Source organism: Montipora foliosa, chromosome 7 (assembly GCF_036669935.1).
Source record: "Montipora foliosa isolate CH-2021 chromosome 7, ASM3666993v2, whole genome shotgun sequence".
NCBI lineage: Eukaryota > Metazoa > Cnidaria > Anthozoa > Scleractinia > Acroporidae > Montipora > Montipora foliosa.
In genome coordinates this window covers 32,124,610-32,151,391 of record NC_090875.1, presented here as the reverse complement: position 1 = coordinate 32,151,391, position 26,782 = coordinate 32,124,610, and the positions used below count along the sequence as shown (strand labels likewise).

The following is a 26,782-nucleotide window of genomic DNA, read 5'->3' as shown; positions in this document are numbered from 1 at the left end:
TACAACACACAGATCATTGTTTTACCAACACTCAAACAACCCTAACCGTTTACCAGTGATAACATTGGGCCTAAAAACGTTTGTTTAGGCCCAATTAGATCAAAGATTAGCTTTAATGAATGTTCAGGATACTTTCTGTATCATTTGGTAAAACGGTGACCTGTGTTTTGTACCTGCCCCAAAATTTGCTGCATGGAGAAAAACAAAAGTATTAATGTTTATGAAGGCTACTTGTGAAGGTTAGCAATAATAATAATATTAATAATATTGATGATGATAATGATGATGATAATAATAATAATAATAATAATAATAATAATAATAATAATAATAATAATAATAATAATAATAAGTACATGCAGAGACACAATGCAGCCTTGAAAATCCTTTTCTTCGAGTTCCTGAAAGACTTAGATCTTATCCAGTGTATCCCCCCTTGGTACTCTCCAGTCTCACCTAAACCCGAGTACAAGAATGACCGAGCGTGCGCGTACTGGGATGTCCCAGTATTTGCTGAAAATACGGAAGTCAGGGCTAACAGAATTGATGCGAGAATTGTGGACAGAAAGGAGCAGAAGGTGATCCTTATTGAGATGAGCTGCCCTTGGGTTTCCAACAGAGAACAGAAGGAACAGGAGAAAACTGACAAGTATGCGCCGTTGAGATGGGAGATGCGCCAACAGTTCCCCGGCCACACTATCACACAGTTTAATGTGATAGTTGATGTACTAGGAGGCTACTCTATGGAGACGGCGGAGAAAGTTAGGAAGTTTTTAGGTTTGGATAGAGGGAACCAGGTTTTGTTTAATATGCAGAAGGCAGTTTTATCGTACACCCTAAACATAGCAAGGTCATTCAAGGTTTCGACGAGTTATTAAGGAATATAAACTCTTGTTCCTTTCTCAAATGTTGGTTCGTCATTTATTACCAATTGGTTTGTAAATAGGTTTAACAGTAGGGATTGTTACACAACAGTGCCTTTTCCTAATTATATTTGTAAGCATACTTACGTACTACATACTGCATAATAATAATAATAATAATAATAATAATAATAATAATAATAATAATAATAGAACTTTACTTTCACACAATGTGTAAAGCTGAATAGCTTGTAGGGTCGAGAACGAATAAATTCAAACCAAATCAATACATATCAAATCATATTGTTTTTTTAAGGAGAGGAAAACCTCTCAAAGCAGAGTAGAAAACCAACGAAATCCACCCACATATGACCTCGGATCTGGGAATCGAAGCACGGGCCACATTCTGGGAGACGAGTGCTCTGACACCACTGTGCCATTCCTGCAAAATAGTCCTGCAATAATGATTGTGATGACCAAATATTTGGATGCAAATGTCGCATTCCCTTGGCGCTCGAGGTAGTGTTTTCCTGTTTCTCTCCATTTTTTGGAGTTGACTGGGTTTTTTGAATGTTCATTTCCCGTTTGGTTTCAAACAACCTGCGTTGCGGCCCATTGAAGGGGAGGGGAGTGGAGGGAAAGAATTTGAGTTCACAAACTATACTGGACAGTTGCTTCCCTATTCAAAATGGCGGCATTGTATTCGTGCGCCGCAAATATCATCGACAAAGTGCTGAAGAAACGTGGAACCCCAAAGTCCTTGGCCATTGGTAGCCACTTTTCTAAGAAGAAAAAACTATATGCTCTTGTGTGTGAAACTCTGAAGTGTAAGTAGCCATCGTATGCCAGGATCAGCTGGTTTCAAATGTTTGATCATTTGTTCCGTTAGTGAAAAGTATACGCGCCCAGCAAATGTCATTATCTGTTCGCTTTAACGCAGTTACAAAACACAGGTCACAGGTCATTGTTTTACCGATACAGAAATTATCGTAACATAACTTCACATTAGTATTAGACATTGACAACACAAAACCATCGGGTTAGTGAGGTGCTGCTTGAGTAATACTTTTCTATTTTTGGCTGGGTTGTCCGTTATTTTTTCTTCGGGGAACTAACTTTTTCATTTTACCAAAAACTAGTCACCCTGTAAACTTTCTGGTTGTCTAGGACGACCGGACGACGGCTACTTTCAAGCACTGGTTCTTGATCCAGGACGTGCAAATCTTGGCTTGCGCTCACGTAATTAGACGGTCATTTTGGTGTACAAAACAAAAGAAAAATGTCACACGCGTTTTGCATAATAATACAGCCAAATTCCCAAAAGACTTTTTCTTTTCTTTTTTTTTCGCTATTGTTCAGTACACCAACATGGATGCCATGACATCAGGTGCAAGCCAAGGACTTAAAGCTTGAAGCTGTCCCTGGGTAGACTGTGCCAATCCACACAGGGTAACTCAATTTTCTAGCCACAGACTTTGTGTTTTTGTGTTATGGAGAGGGAGGGTAGGCTAAAGTGGATATTTCCTTCATGAAAAGGGGACAAACTTTGGACAGTTATGATTCTTTCATAAAGGTGTAGACTGAACTTAAGGCTTTGAATGTCATGCTTCGGCTTCCTGGGAGAGTACTCTCTAGAGAGTAAAGGAATTTCTGAGTTAAATAACGTGTACTTTTACCTTTACCTTTAAAGCAGTGCTGCTGAAAGATTAATGGTGTAAATTCTGTCAACCTTACTACGGGTTTAGGAAAACATGTGAATATTTGATAATTTGGTTAACAGAGCTATGCACCTTTCAAACGTCCAAGGCCTGGCATTTACCTAGGGGAATTGATTCCCTCAAAACTGCAAAATGCCCTTTGGCTGGTACTTACTTGCTTTTGATTGAATGAGGATGACATCTGTTGTATTTTGATGCCATCAAAGAATGCTGCCAAATACTCGAGTACTAGAGTATGATATTAATATTATAAAATCATTTTGCTATTTACAATAAAATTTTGTTTGCTTACTCATTTCTTTTTCTTAGACAAAGCAATTCTGGAGGAAATCTTTGAGCAAACAAAGCTTTTGAAGCTAGAGAAAAAGGTAACTATTTTGACTTCTGAAAGTAGCAGAAAGCTCAATGTAAGTGGTAGTGGTTTGTAGTGGTATTTACAGCATACAGTGGTTAGTAGAAAGAAAGCCATAAATGTAACATGAATTTTACTGGTGCAATAATCGCGTTAGAAAAGGTTTCATAATACCATTGCTAACTATCCTGCCTTTGATAAGATAACTAGGAAACTTTTACTGCCTAAGAAATAATTAACAAATAAATTATTCCATGATTGCATGTTGGATATCAGATGGTTAAATTATAGCAAACAAGGCGCATAGCGCCGAGTTGGCTATAACCAGTCTCATATCGAACATGGTTAATAGAGGGGAATGGTTAGGAAACCTGACAAATTTCTTTGTTGTAGGTTTTTGTTCTCCTTTTTGGCCTTGACCATACACAAAATACAATAGTTGTTTACTCCGTACTGAGGAACTAACCAATAGAAACGTGTTGGTTACGTAACTCATGCATAGTGTATGAGCGCAAAACAAAAGATTGTGCACGGTCATGGACTTTCCAACCTAAACCTTGGCATCTTTGTTTGCTCCTTTGATGTTTGCCGAGCTTCCAAACCGTTCTCCTCTATTAACTATGCATGCAACAAGTGCCAATGAAATAATAATATTGTTTTATTAAATTTTCATTAAATTCTGGATCCTTGGACACTAAATTAGAAATTAAAGTCAATCAGTTTCGATTTTAGGTCATGTAGTATATGTGAAATTATGAGTTTATAATGGAGATTGAGTGAACCAATCAGAAAGCTAGAAATGCGGTATCTGAGGTCGAACATTTAATAACATTTTAATAATAATACTTATCATTATTTATGTCATAGCACTAAGGCATGGGGGTTAATTTGCACATTGTATTGACATATGTACAGTACAGACGACTTGTTTTATATCAAGATTTTATGAACAAAATTACTCATATTGATGTGACTGAAGTATTGTTTTTTCTTTTTGCTGTCATATATGTGAGTTAATCATTTTATGTTTTTTGTAGCTCAGGCATAATCATGCCCTTGTGTTAGTGTATGACTTCCTGTTTGGTCAAGGGATTCAGTGTGGTGGAGATTTGAAGCACAGTGTCACCAAACACAAGTCTGCACTGCAGTCATGTTTGGCTCGTTTGAAGATCAAAGCCAAGGTTTATAAGAATGAGGACCTCTTACCCAAGCAGATCTTAGACAAAGGCAAGCACTAAAATGTGATAATTTATGTTTTGCACAGCAAGGAAGTTATTTTGATTGAATTAGGCATGTGAGCCACTGTTCACAAAGTGACATTAGATTTCATCTAGTTTACACATCAGGCCCTCTGACAGGGTGCGATTAAAAAATGCAAATTATGCGATTTTTTCAGGGCAGATTGTGCGATTAGAAAGGCCAATTATGCGATAAATAATGTAAATTATGCGATTTTTTTCTCAGCAATTTTGAGCTTGTTTTATAAGGTTTCAGGTTAAGAAAAACACTTTTTTGCTGCCCTAAAGACATTTTGAACACAAAGGAACAGTAATTATGTATCTCGATCGACATTAGTTGGGATAAATAGAAAAAATGCGGTCTTCTGCACTACCGGTGCACCACGTTAAAAGTTGAAAGGACACAGCTAACATGCCAAATAAATGATCAAGGTGCTCGTCAACCACGAACTTCCGAAGATGGTCAATCACAATAGGGCCATACCCCCATTTATACGAGAGAAAATAAGCCGCGGCTTTCTCTGGTCGTGGCTTACAGAAGATTCGAATGTTCACCCCGTATAAATGGTACAAAATCTACGTTCACGTCATTTTCAAGCCGCGGCTTATATTGACCTGGGAATATATATTCGTATAAATAGTTCCTTTTGCGTATTTTGTACACCGTGGCCAGAGTAAGCCACGGCTTATTTTCTCTTGTATAAAAGGCCCTAATATTGCACGACGAGAAAAACATCAGTCCATCGTCCACGTGGAGCGTACCTGTGGGGTACTTTCTTGCTCGATCGTGAGCTGTCAGATTGGGCGGAATATGTAGGAACTTCCTTCTTCGTCGAAGAAAAAGCGAGCGTTTTCACAACAAACTTATCCATGAGTAAGTTTTTATCAGTTTTCAACGAAAGAAACTACATTTTGCCAAAAAACTTACAACTTCGCTTACTTATTTTTCACAAAAACGAGATGCTTCTGTGAAGCATACACTGGGTTGCCTGTGGTACGTTCTACAGAAAATCAGAAGGCACTGAATTGTGTGGTATTGAAATACAGCATTCCAGTCTCTGAAGAACAACAAATAAAGGAGAAGCGAGAAACATTGGCTTCTGGGCTGATATGTTGATAATTTTCAAGTCCCCCCACAACTTCTGTTTACCACAAGTGTGCCCTCTGAGCATCTGACAGCTTTCTAATACTAAAATTCACTGAAGTTAAGCCCTGCCGGGCGGGGTTAGTGTTTGGATGGGAGACCAAGACAACATTCCCCTCATAAAACAGAAGCATCGGACCGAAAATACTATTAACTCTAACAAATGCGAACTCAGCAAGGTACAGATCTTGTTAGCTTGCTTTATGCAAAACAAATATTGATGAAAAAGCAAATAACTATTGATACACAGTTTTCAGAAAGAGCAGAAGGAAGTTTCCCGAACGGTCGATCGAGAATAAAATATTTACGACATGAAAACAACATTAATTTTGAACCGTGAATATAGAATATAAAAAGTTACGATCAGCGACAAACATTTTGGGAGATTTTTGCTACGTTCAAGTAAATTGCAAAATCGAAAGTGACATGGCCGGAATTCAGCGGGCGCCGTGATTAAGTTACCGCGGCATGTTTACTTGCCAAACAGTGAAGCATCTGTGTCAAATGATGGCAAGATACCGGGTTTTTGTAAGTTTCTTTTTCAGTCAAGTGTTATAAAGTTTGACAATGAAATGAGCGAAGTCAAAACAAAGATCACAATCGCCCAACTCTTATTTATGCAAAGTCAAAATTTACTCTCCAAGACGCGTACGACGTTATTTATCACCAAGTAATTCCATCATTTTGGAAATAGCAGCTACTTTATTATTCATCTGCGTCACAAGTTTTCACTGATTTTGGGGCTCATTTTGTTGAAACTCAAGCACGCTTCCAACAGGCCTGTGAACCCTTCCTGCTTACAGAGCAATACTAAAAAACTTCTCCCATATCACATTTCAACCTTAAGCTCGAAAATTCAATACACAACATGATATTATAATTCACAAAGACAGAAAATACCACAGAATCCTTTTCCAGCGAAAAAATTATTGAAACTAACAACATATTTGCTCTTAGAGGCGAAAACCTCTTCCTATTTCATTGCGTGCGTGAAGACAAGAAACTCAATCGTGTCAATCGTACTTCAGGTAAATAGAGCTCACTTTGATTTCGTCTCGACGGGCGATAGATTGTTGTCGAAGTCCAGTACTCGTCGCTTTTGAGCTGTGTCCACCAGAGAAATCTACGCAGTTCCACTACCCTCTCGATCCTAAGAACATACTCATAGAAGGCTCTATGCACAAAGACACCACTTACCAGGGGAGTGACAGGCAAGACATTTACCGACACGGAAAAAAAAAAAAATAATAAAAAAAAGAAAAAACAGAAAACAAACAAACTAAACGAAGACCTCGACTGGTTTGCCATAGGCAACCCAGTAATTAATCTCTTCTATCAGAGAAGGCAACTGTGTCATTTCAGTGGTGTGTATATAAGCGCGTGTTTGTGTTGCACCAATAGAAGGAGACTCGTACCAGGTCCCCGACATGAAAAATAAAGCCTTGAACTTCGAATGTTTACGAAATCGAAGGTGACAAAGATTTTTTAGCCTTTTTCCAAGATAAATCATCTTAAAAATGGCGTATTTATGCAGGAATTTCTAAGAAACGTCTTGATTTATGTTTCAGTTTATGAATTTTGTGCATCTTTTTGTGAATTATGCGATTTTTCGTGAATTGTGCGATCGGATGCGATTTGAGGTCGATTGTGCGAAATCGCACCATCGCGTAATATCAGAAGGCCTGACACATTGTCTAGATTACATGATTATAACCTATTGACCCCTCAGTAGGAGTGGGACTCAATAGATTTTACTCTGTCTAACGCCAGACGATTTTACTCGTCAGTGGGGGATATCCAGGGTGGTTGGCTGGGTTAACAACTTTTATTTCCACTCAACAACTATATCCCCTTGCAAGTGAACCAACTTTGGTCAGTTTTCATTCCATGGCAGTGGGAGTGAACAGCTGAAACATCCCCACAAATTATGAAATACATGATAGTAGATGAACATTCAAAACTTGTTTCCTTGTGTTAGTCTCTTTAACTCCATAATGGGCATTAATTTTCTTTTACTCAGAGAGAAATGTTAATTTTTGTGGAGTGTTCATGAACAGAGTAAGCTTTTTGACATGTATTACATTGATGTGTTATAAACAGAGATTTATGATGACATATGTACTAATTTCTTTTGATGTTTCACATAGATTTGATCCCACGTTATGTCAGAGTTAACACAATAAGGACCTCCATGGAACATGTAATCCAACATTTCAAAGAAAGTGGTTATGAGCAAGCTAATCAAACCAATGTAGCATCTTTTGTCACACAGGTACAGGTACAATTCCATTGACAACCCTCTCCACCTTTTTCTTAGCAAGGTCTAGCTCCACTCAAAAACCCTTTAACCATTTCCCTGACTTCATTGCTTGGTTATTGATCAAAGAATGACCACGTTTCTCATCTTTCAAAGCCAACAAAAAAGTGAAATTTCAATCAAAAGGTTCCAAAAACAACACTGACAATGTATTTGGGATGATTTCGGAGAATTAATAAAGTGGAAATGTGATTTGAGGTGATAGACACTTAAAACGAAAGTCTACAATCTTGGACAAAATTGTTGAGAAAACTCTGCTTTTGGACTAAACTCCGATCACGAGTATGAAAAATAAGCTCTCTTTTTGCCCCCACCCCCCCTGATCAATGTTGCTAGACGAAACAAAGCATGTCGAATGTGCGATATTGAGGACGTAGTGCGCAAAATAACCCCTGTTTTTAATATTCTCAACCCTTTTTGTCCAAGATTGTAGGTTATTTTCAAAATCCCAAAATAATATTGTTTTGCATATGAAAAACGTTTTCAGGTACCCTACTTTTCGTGGCAGATCTCCCAGCTGCATTGTAGAATCGGATACGGTTATTTTAGTATCAATATTCAAGGGAATTCATTTAATCCATATATATTCCCTTATGCTGCTGGATTTTTCCATGTGCCTTTCTTGAGAACTTTCTTTCCTTTTGCTTGTAGAGCAAAGCCATACACACTAAGCAGTTCTTGTGTGATGAACACTTTTCAGATGTACTGGTTTTCCCTTCTGGCACTGATCTCCATGATCATCCTTTGTATGTCAATGGAGAAATCCTCCTTCAAGACAAGGTACAACTGGCAACATGAAGTTTCATCCTGTTTGTAGTGATGGCTATTAAGAACTCGAAAATAGAAAAACAAAACTCAACCGAATTTATTCTGCCACAAACGAGGAATCCCGTGTTACAAGACCATCCGTCCAAATGAACCCACTCAGTTCTATTATAGTTATGAAATGTCTTTGAAAGGCAAAACAATGTTCTTAAACAAACATGTGTTGTGTAATACTTTGTAAATTTTCAATTAGACAATTAGTGTTTTTAATGAGGCAAATTTAATTAGAAAAAGTCGGACACCAGCATTGTACATCATTTAACAATTCAATTACCGGTAGCTTGCAGTTTTATTGGTTATGCATGAGGCGTTCATGTCCATCTCCTCGTCTGTCTCTCCAATGCCCAGGAATATATTCAGAAGGGGAATTAATAGCCACTATTTGCCGTGGTATATCCTAAACGGATGCTTTAGAACTTTCCATTAAATTAAGGTCACTACAGCATACAGGTACAGTACACCTGACGTGTATGTCTGCCACACTCATATAATGTACTATTGTTTAATTCCTTTGTCAATAATTTGTTCTATGCAGGAAGCCCATTACAGTACATCCTTTAATTTTCAATGATACATGATACAATGTGAGAATACCCTTGTCACCTGCTTTCAACAAGATCACATCCAGTGATGATAATGAGTATTGAAATCTCGCCATTCTTTGACTATTTTCTGTATAGGCCAGCTGTATTCCAGCTCATGTCTTGCTACCTCCCCCTGGTTCTCATGTGATAGATGCCTGCGCAGCCGCAGGGAACAAAAGTAGCCATGTAGCAAGCATAATGAGCAATAAAGGGTATGATCAGTCAATCAATAAGCATTAAGTATCATTTATTAATATTTCTTATGTTGGGGAACCCCATGACTTATTCACTCTCTCTCTCTTTCTCAGCCTTTAATAGTGTTTTCAAAATTTAACAGTTTAAAATTTTCTTTTTTTTCATTGACTATGATTCAAAATTATATTTTATACTCTAATCACCTTGAAACGGTTATAAAATATTTTGTAACTAATCTTAATAAACACAAACACAGCATCAGGGGCGGGCATCTCGTTTATTGAATGATACATGATACAGCGAGCGTTTACATTATCACCATAAGGAAAATATAGCAGTGGGATTCAACATCAACAAACACGCCTAAAATACTTCTGCAGTTAACATGAATCATACATAATGAATGCACTCCCGTGTCATTAGCGAAACGTTACAAAATATGTATCCTTTCCTCTTTCCATCAACTTGTCCGAAACTTGACAGCTTCTCTTCTTTTTATGTTTTACATGGGATTGTATATTGGAGTTAAGATGAATCTTCTTTTCAGATGCTCGTAGTTTGAATGCTCTGTCAACCATCATTTCCTTCCTGCAGAAAAATATTTGGATTTGACACTGACAAGAAAAGGCTATCAGTAATGGAAAAGCTGATGAAAACAGCTGGAGTAGACTGTGTTACAACGACAAACTGTAGTTTTCTGGAGGTTGGTATTAAGTTAGTGTCTCTCTGTTAAGTGAACTCTCTGTAGAAGGGAGTTAAAATCTAAAACACTTGTCAATTGCAACGACAATACCAGGAATAAAGTTTATATTAGCCATTTTGAGTAAAAGTAATATCTACAGAAGACCACTTCAAGGTTTATAACTTTATGCTAATTGTGAGGATTTCAAAATTATTCCATCTTAATCACGTTGTACAATAATCCATTTTTATTATATCTCTCAGATAGTACGTGCCCTGTGATTGGCTATTAAAACTAGTTTCCTTTCCCTCACGGCTCAGATTACCATACATAACCAGAGAGATATAATACACATCTTACTAACCTCATTTTCGTGGTCAGTACTGTAAAATTACGGATCTTTGTATTTTCCCGTCGATTTATGACCCAAGCGCGAAGCAGTCCGTAATTTTACAGTATGGACCTCGAACTCGGTTATTTGATTCACTGTATGCCCATGTTCTCGTCAAATCCTTTAATTTGGAATGTGTCAGGTTGATCCCTTTGACGAGAAATACAGCAAAGTTGAGTACATTGTGGTTGATCCATCTTGCAGTGGGTCTGGTATCACGACCAGAATGGATAGACTTGTAGATGAGGAACAAGAAACAGCTGAGAAAAAGGTACATACTCAGTCTTATTTGTGAGTAAGGCTTAATGTTCTGCCAAATGCGCTGGCTAAAAAAAGAGGTTTTCCATAGAGTGTCAATTGTAATGTAGCGAATGTTAGTTGTGTTTTCCAAAGCTACATTGGGTGACTGGATTAAAAATGGGATGGCAATTGCTACTTTCTCTTTCATTTTCTTACAATTTTGGGATTCGTTTTCCAGCACTTTGCACTCAATTTAGTGTTCTTGCTTTGCGTTATGATCATGAATCTTTGATTACTGCTATTGTCAACAATCGAAATAATATATGAAATGAATCATATAATGAATTGCGGATATGCATTCAAGTGAAGCTATGCAATTGCTAAAATTGCGGTCGTAACTGCAAGGATCATAGCTTCACTTGATTTCATATCCGCATTTCAATATATGATTGATTTCATATATCATTTCGTTCGTTGATTTATTCCGACACAAGAACATTTAAACCCCCAAATGACAAGCTCTCAATATCAGTGGCTTCGTAGCTCAGTTGGTTAGAGCGTTGCACCCGCATCGCGAGGTTACAGGCTCAAACCCCGTTGAAGTCCATTGCAATATTTTCTCCACTGTTTTCTTGAAAATGTATCTTAAAGGTAAAGGTAAAGTCGCTTTATTTAACGTCGGTAGTTCCTTCAGCTACGAGGCTGGTATCAATGGAAGCCAACGGTGCGCCCTTTACCCCCACCCCCCCTCCCTCCCCCTCCCTCACTCAGTGCTCCGTTTTACGGGTATTTGAAGCTATAGCTACACGGATCAGAGGAAACTCCAAAAGGGACGTTTAAGTCACCGAGGATCGAACCGGGGACCTCTCGCTCCGAAAGCCGCGCACTAGCCAACTGCCTCTTGTTATAGTTTCTTTGTATTTGATTTTCTCTTACGCTTCCTCTGTAGAAGAGACTTGAATCTCTGGCCACGTTTCAGTTATCAGTCTTGAACCATGCGTTGTCCTTTCCTTTGGTAAAGAGAGTCGTGTATTCAACATGCTGTTCATCAAGAGGTATGAGTTAAAGTGTTAAGTACGAAAATAAACGAAATAAAAGTTGAAGCAAACAAACCAGGAACACTCTCAGTCTTGTGGCCTTAATTTGGAGCCAAGTGAAATTATTATATCACTTAGGGAGATTCGTTGCAAAGACAACCAGAACTAAATTCTTAGCTACAACACACTTGACTCTTTAGTTTCCATGGAAACTTTGCCAGGTTCAAATTCCCTGAATGTTCCCTACTAATCCCTGTTTTGAGAACTACAATAAAAATGATAAGTCACCGTGCTTGTTAAAGAGATATAATGGGCCAATCTTACCCCATTGATGCCTGTACTGATACTGATACACGCGCGTTATTTCATCGGTTTAGGGTACATTTTGCGGTAGCTAAAAGAGAGGGTTTTTAAAGTAACACTTGAAAAAGCACCTGATAGATAGAAAGTCTAGAGCATATAGAACACTTTCTTATACAGTTCATGGGAAAGTCACTCAACTTAAAACAACGTCGACTCAAAACGTTTCTCGAGTCGTTGTTTTCAAGAACATAATTTACATTCCTGGGTAAGGGGCTCTGTGTACGTTTTTAGCTATATCTTTTTTTCCTTCCGATAAAAAAAAATTATTTTTATTTCTTATTTAAAGGGGATAATTCGCAAAGAGTTATGGGTCATTCACAACTTCTCTCACGTGTTTTGAGAACTGTTTCAGCGTGTATGATCCACTTACGCCATATTTACAATTTTGCAAATTTGACCTTAACACACCAAATGCGCAGTCAGGATACTCATTGCAATACTGAGGAATCACCTTAAAAAATCAATCGTTCGATACGCCATCAATTGGTGCACAACACTGGTAATGGCCAATCAGGTTAAAAGGAAATTGGAAACGCATGTCCGCTTGAGTCCGTTGGGGGTCCATAACAAGGATCCCGGCGCTACTTCGCACACGTTACTAACCTTTAAATCAAGTGAAGCTATGATCTTCGCAGTTATGAGCGCAATTTTTCCAATTGCGTAGAGAAGCCTGAAAAATTCAGGACTTCAACGGGGTTTGAACTCGCGACCCCGCGACTCCGGTGCCACACCCCAACCAACCGAGCCATGAGGCCACCGACGTCGGGAGCTGGTCATTTGTGGGTTCTAATGGTGCCGTGAGGAATGAATCAATGACGAAATGGTATATGAAATGAATCATATATGAACTGCGGATATGAAATCAAGTGAAGCTATGATCTTCGCAGTTATGAGCGCAATTTTTGCTTCATGGCTCGGTTGGTTGGGGCGTCGCACCGGAGTCGCGGGGTCGCGGGTTCAAACCCCGTTGAAGTCCTGAATTTTTCAGGCTTCTCTACGCAATTGCAAAAATTGCGCTCATAACTGCGAAGATCATAGCTTCACTTGATTTCATATCCGCAGTTCATACATGATTCATTTCATATACCATTTCGTCATTGATTCATTCCTAACGGGACTATTAGAACCCACAAATGACCAGCTCCCGACGTCGGTGGCTTCATGGCTGGGTTTGTTGGGGCGTCGCACCGGAGTTGCGGGGTCGCGGGTTCAAACCCCGTTGAAGTCCTGAATTTTTTAGGCTTCTCTACGCAATTGCAAAAATTGCGCTCATAACTGCGAAGATCATAGCTTCACTTGATTTCATATCCGCAGTTCATACATGATTCATTTCATATACCATTTCGTCATTGATTCATTCCTCACGGGACTATTAGAACCCACAAATGACCAGCTCCCGACGTCGGTGGCTTCATGGCTGGGTTTGTTGGGGCGTCGCACCGGAGTCGCGGGGTCGCGGGTTCAAACCCCGTTGAAGTCCTGAATTTTTCAGGCTTCTCTACGCAATTGCAAAAATTGCGCTCATAACTGCGAAGATCATAGCTTCACTTGATTTCATATCCGCAGTTCATACATGATTCATTTCATATACCATTTCGTCATTGATTCATTCCTCACGGGACTATTAGAACCCACAAATGACCAGCTCCCGACGTCGGTGGCTTCATGGCTGGGTTTGTTGGGGCGTCGCACCGGAGTCGCGGGGTCGCGGGTTCAAACCCCGTTGAAGTCCTGAATTTTTCAGGCTTCTCTACGCAATTGCAAAAATTGCGCTCATAACTGCGAAGATCATAGCTTCACTTGATTTCATATCCGCAGTTCATATATGATTCATTTCATATACCATTTCGTCATTACTAACCTTTGTTAGATTTCGTCTGCGACGCAGGCTAAGCGGCGATTGAAGTTCGCAAAAAAGAAGATTTCGTTAGTAGCTAAAGTTGCCTCTACAGAACATACGCTATCATAAAAAATACACCACACTCTACGTTTGCTTGATGAAATGTCTGTTTTATTTTATTTGAAAAGGTTTCAATCTTGGTTATAAACAGTAAAACGTGTAGTTGTAAAAACTCTAAGCATTTCACTCAGTATTGTGCAGCATTTTGCGGATTTTTAGGCATTGTGCGTTGTTGTGCGGATTTGATAGAATTGTGTGGTCCTGCACCTGCGCACCCTGTCAGAAGCTCTGTACCACGGAAGGTCGACCCCAACCGAGGAGCACTCGGAGTTTTTCCGAGTATCCCCGAGGCACCATCGAAGAAACCATCTCTTCGTTTCATTCACCGGGGTTAACATCTAACATCTCCTTAATTATAATAGCAAATGATTTCCTCCATTTCGACAATTTGTATCCTGGGTGTATATTCGGAACGTTCGTCGCCAGAATCTTGTTCGAGTGTCCCCAAGTCACTATCGAAAAAGAGCTACATCTTCGATTTTAAAGTAGTGGGGATTTTCTTCTAACTCTACTTCTTTTTTGATTTTCTTATTCACCGAACAAATTTAAGGAAAATGAGGATGTGGCTCAAGCGGCTTTGAAAGCGAACAGTCAGAGCTTTACTCTTGAGCATTGTCTTCCTTCTTGGACTCACCGTGGAAGAGCTGTGTTTCAAGGTGGTAGGTTTGAACGAGAGCCAGTCATATTTCTCAGTTGACTGATGAAATTAAATCATGAGCGACTTTAAGAAACGACAACTTCTACGGAAACGACAACGCCACAAAACAATAATGGCCGTGTTTTCACGAACAGTTTTTCAGGTTGCTTAGCGAGTGACAATCGAAAATTCCTTGAAAACAGTTTCTTTCCCCACTGGTTTAAAGTTAAGCGAGTCGGCAAATTTAAGTGGAATTCTCATTAAATTTAAGCCAAAGAACCAAGTATAGCTTAAGCGAGTTGGCAATTACGTTCGGCTGGTCAGGAGTCTCTTGTGCTTATTCAAATCGGAAATACAACAGGCGTGCTATTTTACTATTTCTATTATTGTATTGGCACGTGCTCTCATTTAATCTTACCCTCGGAAACACATATAATTTATAAGTCGCTTAACGAAGTCTTCAAACAAACCATTTTCAGGAATGTCAAGCGAGACAACAGCTGTCTAGTCTCCTTCGCAGCCGCTCGGGCCGGAGTCACGCAACGCTCCCCGTCCCCGCGCGTGGGAACGGGGAGCGTTGCGTGACTCCGGCCCGAGCGGCTGCGAAGGAGACTAACAGCTGTCGTGAAAACACGGCCAATATCATCGGTTAAAAAGGGGAAAATAATCGTGTTTCACGTGGGCCACGCATTTTAGCACATATTTTTTGCGATACTCTGCTTAACAATGACGTGAAATCACCAAATTTGATGCTGCAACGAATACAGCAGCATAGAAATGTGAATCTTCATGCTCCATTTTTACTCTGAAACCGCTCATACCAGTTTATTTTTAGGATACGTTGCCCACGATATACGACGTGAACAAGATGGAATAATCGCAAAAGACTTAAAATAGAAGGGCAAAGTTATATTTTGCGGTGACGTTTCGTCGACGTCGTCGTCATAGATCGTAAAGTAGGGAGCTTAAGATTTTACGACGGCGACGGCAACAACAACGGTTCAAAACAATGATAGCATTGGTGAAGAGAGCATAAATAATCGTGCTGCACGTGCAGCACGGATTTTAGGACGGATTCTTGCGGTGCTCAGTGCATTCAGGACGACGTGAAATTACTAAATTTGAGGTTTTGACGACAACGCGAGCATGTAACAGAGAATCTTTCATTCTCTATTTTCACTTTGTAACTGGTCGTATCAATTTATTTTTACGACGCTTCGCCCAAATTGTAAGAAGTGAACGAGATAGAATAACCGCGAAACAATTATGACAAGGCAAAGTGATATTTTCAGGTGACGCTTTTGTTGAAGTCGCCGTCGGAGATCTTAAATTAAGGTCCCTAAGTTAAGTTGGGGTCGTTTGCAACGTGATGCACCGGTTTATCAGGATGAATTTCAGGGCCTGTTTATATGAGGCGAGACAGCCCGGTTAGGCGGGCTGGGGCCCGTTTCTCGAAAGTCCCGAAACTTTACGGACCATTTTCGGGCGTCGCAATTCCTTTTGTATCTCAAGAACGGAGAGTATTTAAGTCGTCAAACTTCACAGTCATTTTTTTTTTTTTCATCCCGGCAAACCGGGCTGAACCGTTTACCTGAGAATTTTTCAGCCCGGCTTGCCGAGATCTCGGCATCTCAGACCGGGATCTCGGCAATCGTGCCAGCCCGCCTTCTCATATAAACGAACCGAAGTTTGACTAAAGAAAATAGACATTACCCGAGATCTCGGCAAAGCGGGCTAGCCCGCCTAACCGGGCCTCATATAAACAGGCCCTTAGAAGCACAATTCTCTCGGCACATATCATCAACTTTTTTTCTGACTGTGACCGGGATGGTCTTCCCAAACCACGTAAAGCACTGAACACACGTGAACCCCGAAGCACTGAACTACATGAAATAAATTATACTTTTCTCTCTCTGGACTTGCAGTGTACTTAACAGAAAGTATGCTTCTAGAGCGTGCTCGACACATGAATCTTTTTTTTAATTTTCACAGGGGAGAAGTGCATTCGTGCCTCACCAACTGAAGATTATACCAACGGATTTTTCGTTGCACTGTTTGTCAGAAAGGACATCAAAATGGACGACAAAGCCACATTATGTAGAGACTCCTTCGAAGGTAGAAAGAGGAAGCTAAAGAGAGAAGATTTGGAGAATATTACGTCTACAAAATCAACAGGGAAAATCAAAGATACCGGGGCACCACCAAGAAGCAACAAATTTGAGTCAGATATCGCTGATGTCACTTTGAAGAAAAAGCTTCGAAAAGGAAGCAAGAAACAAGAAGTTTCAAAATTGCAGGAACGCCCTGTAACATTGCCTTGAATAGCGAAGGATGAGTCGAATCCCGTTAAAAATACAAGGAAACAAACGAAAAATAAGAATAAAAAAGTTCCTGTTTGCCCTTGATAACACTTGTGTATGCATTGTTTTTGGGCAAACCGTTTCCTTAGAACGGTTGCGCTCTCTGAAAGGGGCACCGCCATAAGGTAAGGGATTGGGGCGAGCAAGGAGTTTCTTTCGAGGATTTGGGTGGAGGGAAATCTATTTTGTCTCTTTAGGATAAGCTCATCGGATAATAGTTAATCCTCCATGGGATCAACAGTGTGTATCCGCGTGTCCACTTTGAAAGATACTTACTGTTTCTCAGGGATGAGCGTTGCTTTCCTCAGCGTATCCGCGTATTCTCTTAGAAGACACTTGATATAATACAAAGCGACTGCGTAGCCATGCACGCATCTATGGGTAACTTTCAAAGCGGCAGGATATTCTGCAGTTACTCCGGTTAATGTTCGTTTGTATTGGTTTACATGATGAGAATTTCGATCTGGTGCAACTACCGGAATGAACTCACGGCTGCTACTCCCGAAAGCTAGGCAGGTCGGTAAGGTCCCAACAAAATACACGGATGTCCGTAACTCTCCCCATAACTCAAAAAGCTTTATTGCAAACTTTACAACGTTGGAAACCATGTAGGGCGAGGGGTTCGGGCCTGCAACGCGAGGCTTTTCCCCTTTCCAATTGCACCACTGAACACAATTTGAAGAGACTTCGTCCGGGCGAAAATCATAACGAGGTTTCTTGCACGGGGGCGTCTAAAACAAAAAGGACAACGAAAAACGCGCCAATGAAACACGATATAGAAGAGGGGAAAAGCCAACCGCGAAGCAGCCCCGAAATACCCCGTCCAGGGACAGAGCAATTAAGGGCGTAAGAATACCCCTTCGAAGGGATACCAGAGGTTAGCTTAGAAAGAAAAATGACAAGCGAAACAAACACAAAGTAATAGACAAAGCAAAAAATGTGGCGTGGACTTCAGTACAGAAGAACACCGAGATAACTAAGAAGGCAAACGATCAAAGGCACCGAAACTCCAACATATAGCAAAGAAACGCCACTTTTTAACAACTTCGGAGACTAATGGGCAATACCTAGCAGAATGACCAACTTTTCGGCAATTAAAACATTAAAACAGCGCCTAGTAAAGGTTCCGGGCCGGTAGTGCTGTGGCGTGAGACGTCCACCGCGACCAAATGAACTTCCGGGATAGGGGCCCTGACGCGGGGCGCCGGAATTGTCTCCCCAAAAATCAAACGCCTGTCCTGAAGCTGAACTCTTAGGAAAAGAGTGACCTTAAAATTTTTCGGATCTGGGAAGCCACATCTCTTTCCTCCTTATCCCCAAGGAGTTGCAGCACCACTTCAGCAGGTGAGTTGGAGTTTGCAAGAGGGGTGGGGGTGGGGGGGGGGGCGGGGGACTCTTTAAAAATAGCATCAAACTTTGCGTTGAGGGTGGTTCGCGTCCCTAGCATGGTCTGACAGTCGTTCCAAGGCCGCAAGGAGGGCGAAAGGATCGAGAAGCGCGGCAGGACGAGAGGCGAGGAGTCTAACTGATTCCAAGGACTGAATAACTTTGGAAACATTAAGGGCCGATTGCAAAGACTCTGCTGTTTGGCGAAGGTCCTCATAACCCTACGAAGGGATAAGGAAAAAATGAGAAAAAAGTGAAAGCTCCACACGCAGGTGAAAAATCTTGCCACACAACACGCGAAGACCAAACTTGTCACAGAAGACGCAAAAAAACTAAACTCGTAACAGAAACTCAAAAGATTAAACTTGTAACAGAGACGCAAAAACTAAACTTGGGTCACACAGACGCGAAAACTAAACCGGTAACACAGACGCGAAACCCAAACTTGTCACACAGACGGAAAACTAAAGTTGTATACAGACGTGAAAACTGAATTGATACACAGGCGCCAACTAAAGTGGTAATACAAACGCGAAAGTAGTAACACAGACGCGAGAATTGTAAATCTGTACACAGATGCGAAAACTAAATTGGTAGCACAAACGCGAAAACTAATACAAATAACGCAGAAGCGAGAACCAAGCTAAACGAATACAAGGAGAAGAGAAACACTAACCTCGAGCTCAAGAGCTGCAGGTTGGGGCGCAGGAACCACGTTGCCGTTAGCGTTCTGTGCGTTGTTCTCAACGGCAGCGACGGCTGGACGGTCAACGGCCGCTGCAACAGCCCCATCCGCGGGAACAACAGGAACTTGGTTCGTCATGGAAAACGAAGAAAATCTTCGAAGATGGCACAGCGATGACCGGGCAAAAGAAAAACGCCAAGCTATCGACTGGCGAACGTTTAACGAAAAGAGAATTAACCAGGCCTCTTTATATAAAAGCTGTGTGAAACCCAACACCGAGGAGACTATGAGCGCGTGGGAATTTTATCCTTGAATCCCGAAGGGATTTGGGGCGTTTCTACGAGATGGCCCCAGTGAGAATTCTTGGCATGATTTCACATGAAGTCACGGCCGCCATGTTGGTGTCCCCAAACAATGAAATGGCGGCCATGTTGGTGTCCCGATCCAATCCTCCGGGAATTGAAAGCTATTATTATGCTAGCGTCTTCTTTTGGTTTCGTTGAAAAACATGGCTGTTGATCACGTGAGTGAAACCCAAGAATAGAGCATGAACACATCCTGTTTTAGGATAAGCAGGGACGATATTAGTCTTGCTGAGGATATAAAACTTTTAGGTGTAACTCTTGATAAGGATTTAAATTTTGATAAGCAAAAAGCTGATATTGCACGTAACTGGTTGGCAACCAGATGCGGGTCTTGCAAAGGCATAAGAAATTAATTGACACAGATGCTAAGATCGGATTGTATAATGCCTATCTTTTGCCTCACTTAGACTATTTTTCTATTGAATGGCATTACTGTGGTAGGCGTAATTCAAACAAATTGGAAAAACTTAATTGCGCTTTATTTTATAATGATGTCATATTAGTACATATGATGACTTGTTGGAGCGCATAAATCATCCCACTTTCTTTAATAGGAGAATTTATAATATTTGAATTCTTGTATATAAGGCTTTACATGGGCTGGTTCCCGAACTATTTTTAAGTTATTCACATCGCAGAATTCTAGCAATAATTTGCGGGGAGATAACTAGTTTATAGCGCCTGGAGCAAACACCACTAGTTGAGGTCTTCATACCCTGTCGTATTGCGAGAGTAAGATATGGAATTCTCTTGCAAACCATATGAGAATAATCCAGGAAATAAGTAAATTTAAGTCTGCAATTTTTAAAGTGAATTTTGATACTGACTGCTGCACCATTCGTGGCCGTTGATTTTTCATCTTTATTAAGCTATCTAGTAATTATTGCAGAATTTCCTTTTATTTTGGGATTTAAGTATTTATTTATAGTTCGGAGATATTAGCATGCATTTGCTTTTAAATTCGAGTGCAAATAAAGTTTATTGTGTGCATGCGTGACTCATTATAAATGTGTTTACTCCGGGTTAGGGTTTATCAATAGTATTCCGGTAATTCAGCAGTTATAAACGCTGAAGTCAAGAAAACATGAGCGATGTGCTAAAAAAATAATAGACGCAAGCGTGAAGCAATTTTTCGATATGTCTGTCAGTTGTGCAAATAAAGGGGACCGCTTGTCAAGCCCTTTTGTCTACACCATTGTTTTGTTTTCAAGAAGTTATGTTTCACCTCGATTTTCTTTTCGCCTTTACCATCGAAAACTCTATTCTCAGTTCTCGACTCTCTAATCTCGATCACCGATTCTCGAAACATCGAGGATCGAGGATCAAGTTTCGAGTCGAGACTGTCAACATTTGCTGCTTAAGTTTTCGCAACGGGCTGCCAGCATCCATTTCGGATGAACTAGAGTGTCAGCAAAGGCGCAGCTTACCAATGATTATTATAAACAGGCTCTGTAGAAAGCCAAAATACCCACATTTTGCAGAAGAAGATTTACTGTCACCTCCCCCCAGAAACTATCCCTACCTACAGCCACCCTACACCCCAAGCCCCAGGGAAATAAACACAGACCACTAAGTATACAAACATATTCACATGAGACCTTTATTTCCACTTCCTCTACCTTTCAATCACAAGGTTCACAGCACTTGAATATCATGATAAAGATAATATACTTACTAAAGCTACCATATTGCTTCTGCAGAATGATTCCACAGTACATTTCTTTTGATATCAAACCTATTATTAAGTAACAAGGGTACATACTTGCTTATATACACTAAAATATACGAAACAGCTTTTTTTTAAACACTGAGAGCTCAAACGTTATATTTACAATTATTTGCTGTCACGCAAGCGGTTATTACGAAAATGTTGAATATAAATAAATATTAATCAAACCAAAACTTCAAAGAAAACTACTCCCTTAAAGTGAAACACTTTAATCAGTCATGGCTCAGTTAATGATAACTACACGGGAACTCACTGGGCAATATGAAAGACCAATACTAAACAAAAGGCATCATCTCGAGGCTCTGGGAAATAATTATAAGGGTTTGTATGAGTTTATTCCCCAGGCCACGAGATGGTCCGTTTTGTTTAGGGCTGAATTTTATTACATCGAAAGTGGGCTATTCATTCCTGCTAAAAATTCATGCTTTCTTACAAGTAAGTTTCCTAAAAGATGAATTTCAATCCAAAAAAAAAAAAACAAACAGTTATACCTTTTGTTCCCTTTCACAGAAATCAATCTCAGGTACAAAGCGGTAGAGTATTCATTATAAGTGAAACGCCTCAAAAATACAGAAACAGTTCAACAAATTACAAGCAAATCATGTCAGTTAGTGAAAAGGACTCATGAAAGCCGAAAATCAACCTTCCTTTAGATGATAGATTATTGTTACTTGGCTTTTAGCAAGTATCTGCTCAAGATTAATCAAATATTTGAATTCGATCATTCAGCCAGTCAGACACAACAATTTGGCCATTACTGAGGAGTGCTACTGATAATGGATACTTAAACTCTCCTAAGTTGCTGCCCTCTTTTCCAAACTTAGCAACAAACTTACCATTCAGTTCAAAGACTTGCACTCTATTATTAAACCAATCACAGACAAGTACATGTCCTGATTTACTCACTGACAAACAACGGGGATGATCAAACTCTCCATTCCCCTTCCCTCTTGTGCCAAACTGATACTTATAGTACCCCTCCCGGGTGAATACTTTCACACTGTGATCACCGCAGTCTGACACAATGAGATAATCACCAGACTGAACACAATGAATAGGATCACTAAGAGAACTGGGTCCACCTATCTTTGTTAGAAACTTTCCATCAGGGGAAAAGATCTTAATGAATTTGTTCCCGTTATCAACCACAATAATATTGCCATTGGAATCCAATGATAAACCATAAGGATCATTGAGCTGGCTATCAAGGCTTCCTTCCCCACCAAACATACTCAAGTACCGCCCCTCCTCGTTAAAAATTTGGATTCGATGGTTCCCTTCGTCTGCAACATAAATATTCCTATCTTTACCAAAAGCTATTCCTCCAGGGTCCTGAAACTGTCCCTTTTCGCTACCCTGACGACCAAAGGATCTCAGAAAATTGCCCTTGCAGTCAAATATCTGCACCTTGTGATTGGAAGTGACTGCGATTTCATCCCTGGAATTTACTGCTACCCCTGAAGGATAACTAAACATTCCATCATTCCAGCCTTGTTTTCTAAAAGATAAAACTGGTTTGACATTAAAAGGTTTAATAAAAACAGAAAAAGGGCTACCGCGGATATGTTGCTCGTTTACCTTAACTGACAAATTGAATTTACCTTCAAATGTAGGACAATAGCTGATTTTGTAGGTCCCGTCTTTGTTGTCATTAACAAGAAATGTGGTTATGCATTCCTGCCCTCTCCCGTCTCTCAAGTCTACCATTACATTGTCATTCTTATTATAATATCGTTCGGCAGCCGCTTTTCTTGTCGTTAAATTGAATTGAGCTTCACGCCCAACAGTTCCTTCATAAAGTCCTTTGCCTTCGACAACAGATTCCTTTGCATCAGTTGGAAATTTCAAAAGACCAATGCCTCCGCTGTTGATTGTCTCCAGGATCTTGTTATTTTCCACGAAATCTAATTCAAACAGGCTTTTAGGGTCGCGCTCAACTGGCTTCACTTGTGCTACCCGTTCTAGAATGGTTTGCAATGGTTTCTTTAGCTGTACCACCTCGGCGTCTGTGCTTTGTGTTAAAAGTTTCTCAGCTTTTTCCAGCGCTAATTCGATCTTCTTTATTTCCTCCTGAATCACTGTTTTTTTGGTTGTTAGATTCTCCAGTGATTTCTTGGTTTCGGTTTCCACTGCCGACTTGATATTTTGCCTTTCCTCTTGAAGTCTCCTCATTAAGTTATCAACAAAAATATCGACGTCTCTTAGCATATCTTCGCTTCGTTGAACAAGCTGAGCGTACTCCTCGTCAATTTGAGTGACCATCTTCACCTTTGCGTATAAGTTGTCTCTTGGCGTTTGAATTAGACCCGCTATCTCGATCTTTCGAGCTTCGGCTTCCTCATGGATTAATGTCACTTTATGTCCTGCGTGATGCAAGATGACACAAGTTTGACAAACTGAGTTTTCGGAACAAATTTTGCAAAAGAACTTTAGCTCTTCTTTCTCATGCCCTTTCCTTGAGCAAAACACGGGTCGTTTCACTACGACCTCATAATCTTTTTCGTGAAAATCTTTCACGGCCAGAACGCGGTGATCTTTGTAGCTTCGAATAATGTTGTGCCCAATCAAACACTCGTCACAATAAAACTTGCAACACTCGAAGCAGTACGAGGTTTTAGAGCTTTTCTTATCGCAGTTTCCGCATGTTACTTGCGTCTTGTCAGATTCTTTAATAGCTAGGGCATCGATGAAGCCGCTGAGAAAAAAGCTTGTGGGAAGATCTTTCAAACCACCGCTTTCAGGAACTCTACAGCGGCCTTGGCATTTCGGACACCTCAGATCGGCTTGACCACCACTTGCTCGATGCCAGTTGATCAAACAGTTCAGACAGAAACTGTGCAAGCATGGAAGGTATCTTGGATCTCTAAGGATGTCTTGACACACCGGACACGAGGCTTCTTCGCGAAGATTGAAAAGCAACTTTGGGATATCCATGTTGCTAATCTCCACGCTTTTACGAACTGAGTGCCTTTGACTATGACATTGGAAGACTCGTGATTTCTATCTTTAGCTTTCCTTGGAATCAGGTGACCATTAGCCAATCATTGCGATGTGTTTTAAAAGTCTGTTGATTGTTTTGTTTTGGTTCTCTGATTCCCAGAAATTTGGCTTTCATGCAGCCAGCGAGCTTTGAAAATAACACAATTAAAGCGATAAAGGGATGGCAGATAGGTGACCTTTCTGAAGTGTTGTAGGCTGAGATCACGGAGCTTTGTATAATAGAAATGGCTTTTTGAACGAATTAGGACAAAGGAGAAACTAAATATTTTACAAAACCGAGATTCCATGGTATAACGCTTTCGATAGTGCTTCTTTTAAATCTGCAAACGTGAGAACTGGTATAAACTAAGGAACAAATACTTCGATATTATGAAATGGGAAGTAATTCGCAGGCTAAATAGAGAACTACTGGCTGGTGTTCGGTCGGGATTTTACAGTAGGGACCATTACCATGGAAACGGCCCGTTTTATATTTAATAATAATAATAATAATAATAATAATAGATTTATCGTACACAAAAACATTAGTGAACAACAGACGTGTTCACTTTAGAAAGTCTAAATATATCTAATTATCTAAAATTAATGAAAGTTCTATTGATAAAAACACTTTGAAATGTTCATTCCTTATATTATTTTATATTATTGTAGCATAATGACAGAGTGACCCCTATTTCTTAAAACTCTATCCCTAGTAGGTTGTTCCTTGCCGTTGAACGGTATGCTTGAAGCGGAAATAAAATGCCGACTAGTAATCGCTCAGAATGAAAACCGTTATCTGTCAAAAGTAATCCCAAGATATGTTTGCTCCAACACCTTCGATTTCCACAAACATGTTTTTTGGAGCTGGTTCCAGTCCTTCGCATGTTCTTGCGCGTGCAGTACGGAGTGTGTGGGTTTATATGTTTGCAGTTTGCCAAGGAACTTTTGTTTCCAGTTTGCAAGGATACTTTGCAGTGTGCCAAGATATTTTGTTTGCAGCGTGGGGATTTATTTTGTTTGAAGCGTGGGATTGTATTTTATGTCACGAGTCAGAATTTTTTTTGTTTGCAGTGCATTTTATTTTGCGAGATGAGCAACTTTAAATGGTAAGGTGTGTCGCTTATGGGCTTCTGTATTTATGCGCTTTTTTTGTGTCCGACCAGGAAATCGATTTTATTTGTCGTTTTTTGGGACGCTTCTAAGATCACAGAACGGAAAATTTGCTGTATCCATCTCGCTTCGGTTGCCACAGAAGTTTCGGGGGAGAAATAAATTCCAAATAGCAAGCGTGTGTTATTTTAGATTTGACAGCCCTGTCAGATGGATGACCGCAAGCGAGTCCTCATTGGCCCAAATTATCCACTCGCTTAAGATACCTGGTTTTTGGTGGCTTAATGAAGCTGCCTACTAATTCAAAGGTATTTTTGCGCGGTTTACTGAATATGAGGGAAAAGCAGATCTTAACAAGTGTTATTGAAATCCAAAAAGAAAATTGGGGGTAACCACGCCTTTTTCGAAGATAATTAATCAACAATATTTGTAAAAAGCTTTAAAATACAAAGCAATGTATGGCGTTCTTTGCCAAATTGGCGCTTAATTATCTCTGAAAAATGCATGGTTACCCCCAATTTTCTTTTTGGATACCAAGAGCACTTGCTAAGTTCTGCTTTCTCCGCATTGTTTTAAACCGCGCAAAAATATCCTGTTGTTAATAAGGACCGTCGATAGGAAATTCGAGTATCTCGAGATGCGCAGTACGTATGCGCAGTAACAATAGTAGGCACCGTCCTTAAATTTAATGAGAGTTCTATTAAAGTTAGCCGACTTCCTTAACTTTAAGAGAGTTGAGAGTTGAGTTGGAAAAAGAACTGTTTTCACCGGATTTAAGGTTGTCACTCGCTACCGCCGCTCGTGAAAACACACCCAATAACACTGATCATTAGGGCAAAAATGTTGCCATGGTAACAGTCTAGTGGGTCTCATTACTGGTTTCGTGATTGACAATGACAATGGTAGGATTTCCATTCCTGTACGAGTTGGTCCCAGCACAATAGACAGATTCAGGACATGTGCATACTCATTTACAAAGCTATCTATGGAACTACACCAACATCTATTGGTGGTCTCTTGTCATTAAGAAGTAATAATTGAAATCTGCGTGCTAAAATGAAGTTGATTCTACCTAATGCAGACACGTGTAAGTATGGACTGCTTACTTTTAGGTATTACGGTCCCATGCTATGGAACTCCTTGCAGGATGAACTAAGAACAAAAGTTTTGTATGACAAATTAGAAAAATAACATTGGATACTTGTAATTGTCATTTTTGCTGTACATAGATTTTTGTTCAATCTTCTCGCTTTCATACCATTTATCTTTTATTATTTAGTTGTATATCATGAATAATTAATTTTACTTCCTTTCAACTTCCTAATGTGTAAATAATCCACAAATTATTTTAGCCAATTTTTGTTGACTCGAATACTCTTACTTCTCAACTAATTTTCATAAAGTTATTTGTTAACTCGACACATTAGCCTAACAACCTCCAATTGATTCGAGTATAAATAAAGTTATGTATTTTATGTATGTAATACTAAACTAAAATTGCTTGAATTTTGAAGTAATGTTTCCCTATTCGAGGGACAGCATTTGTATCTCATTAACCGGAGTAACTGCAAAATACCCTGCCGCTTTTAAAGTAACCCATAGATACGTACCTCGAGAAA

General features: G+C 39.8%; 3 protein-coding genes and 1 long non-coding RNA gene across 4 annotated transcripts in view; 3 read left to right on the top strand and 1 right to left on the bottom strand.

The window, feature by feature from the left end:
• Positions 1–26,782, top strand: part of LOC138011831 (28S rRNA (cytosine-C(5))-methyltransferase-like) — an 88,375-nt gene that overhangs the window by 27,647 nt on the left and 33,946 nt on the right. The gene's annotated exons all lie outside the window — the stretch shown is intronic.
• On the top strand, positions 1,533–14,244 carry LOC138011152 (28S rRNA (cytosine-C(5))-methyltransferase-like). The gene is made up of 10 exons (XM_068858128.1): positions 1,533–1,690; positions 2,891–2,949; positions 3,971–4,160; positions 7,463–7,587; positions 8,284–8,412; positions 9,138–9,253; positions 9,831–9,939; positions 10,452–10,580; positions 11,499–11,604; positions 14,069–14,244. Exons 1-10 carry the CDS (start codon positions 1,552–1,554, stop codon positions 14,242–14,244), a joined length of 1,278 nt encoding a protein of 425 aa, XP_068714229.1. The 5' UTR covers positions 1,533–1,551.
• Positions 14,452–16,943, top strand: LOC138011834 (uncharacterized). The gene is made up of 2 exons (XR_011124783.1): positions 14,452–14,568; positions 16,539–16,943. It is a non-coding gene; the product is annotated as an uncharacterized lncRNA (long non-coding RNA).
• On the bottom strand, positions 20,917–24,036 carry LOC138010710 (E3 ubiquitin-protein ligase TRIM71-like). Its single transcript, XM_068857684.1, has one exon. It carries the CDS (start codon positions 24,003–24,005, stop codon positions 21,771–21,773), a length of 2,235 nt encoding a protein of 744 aa, XP_068713785.1. The 5' UTR covers positions 24,006–24,036; the 3' UTR covers positions 20,917–21,770.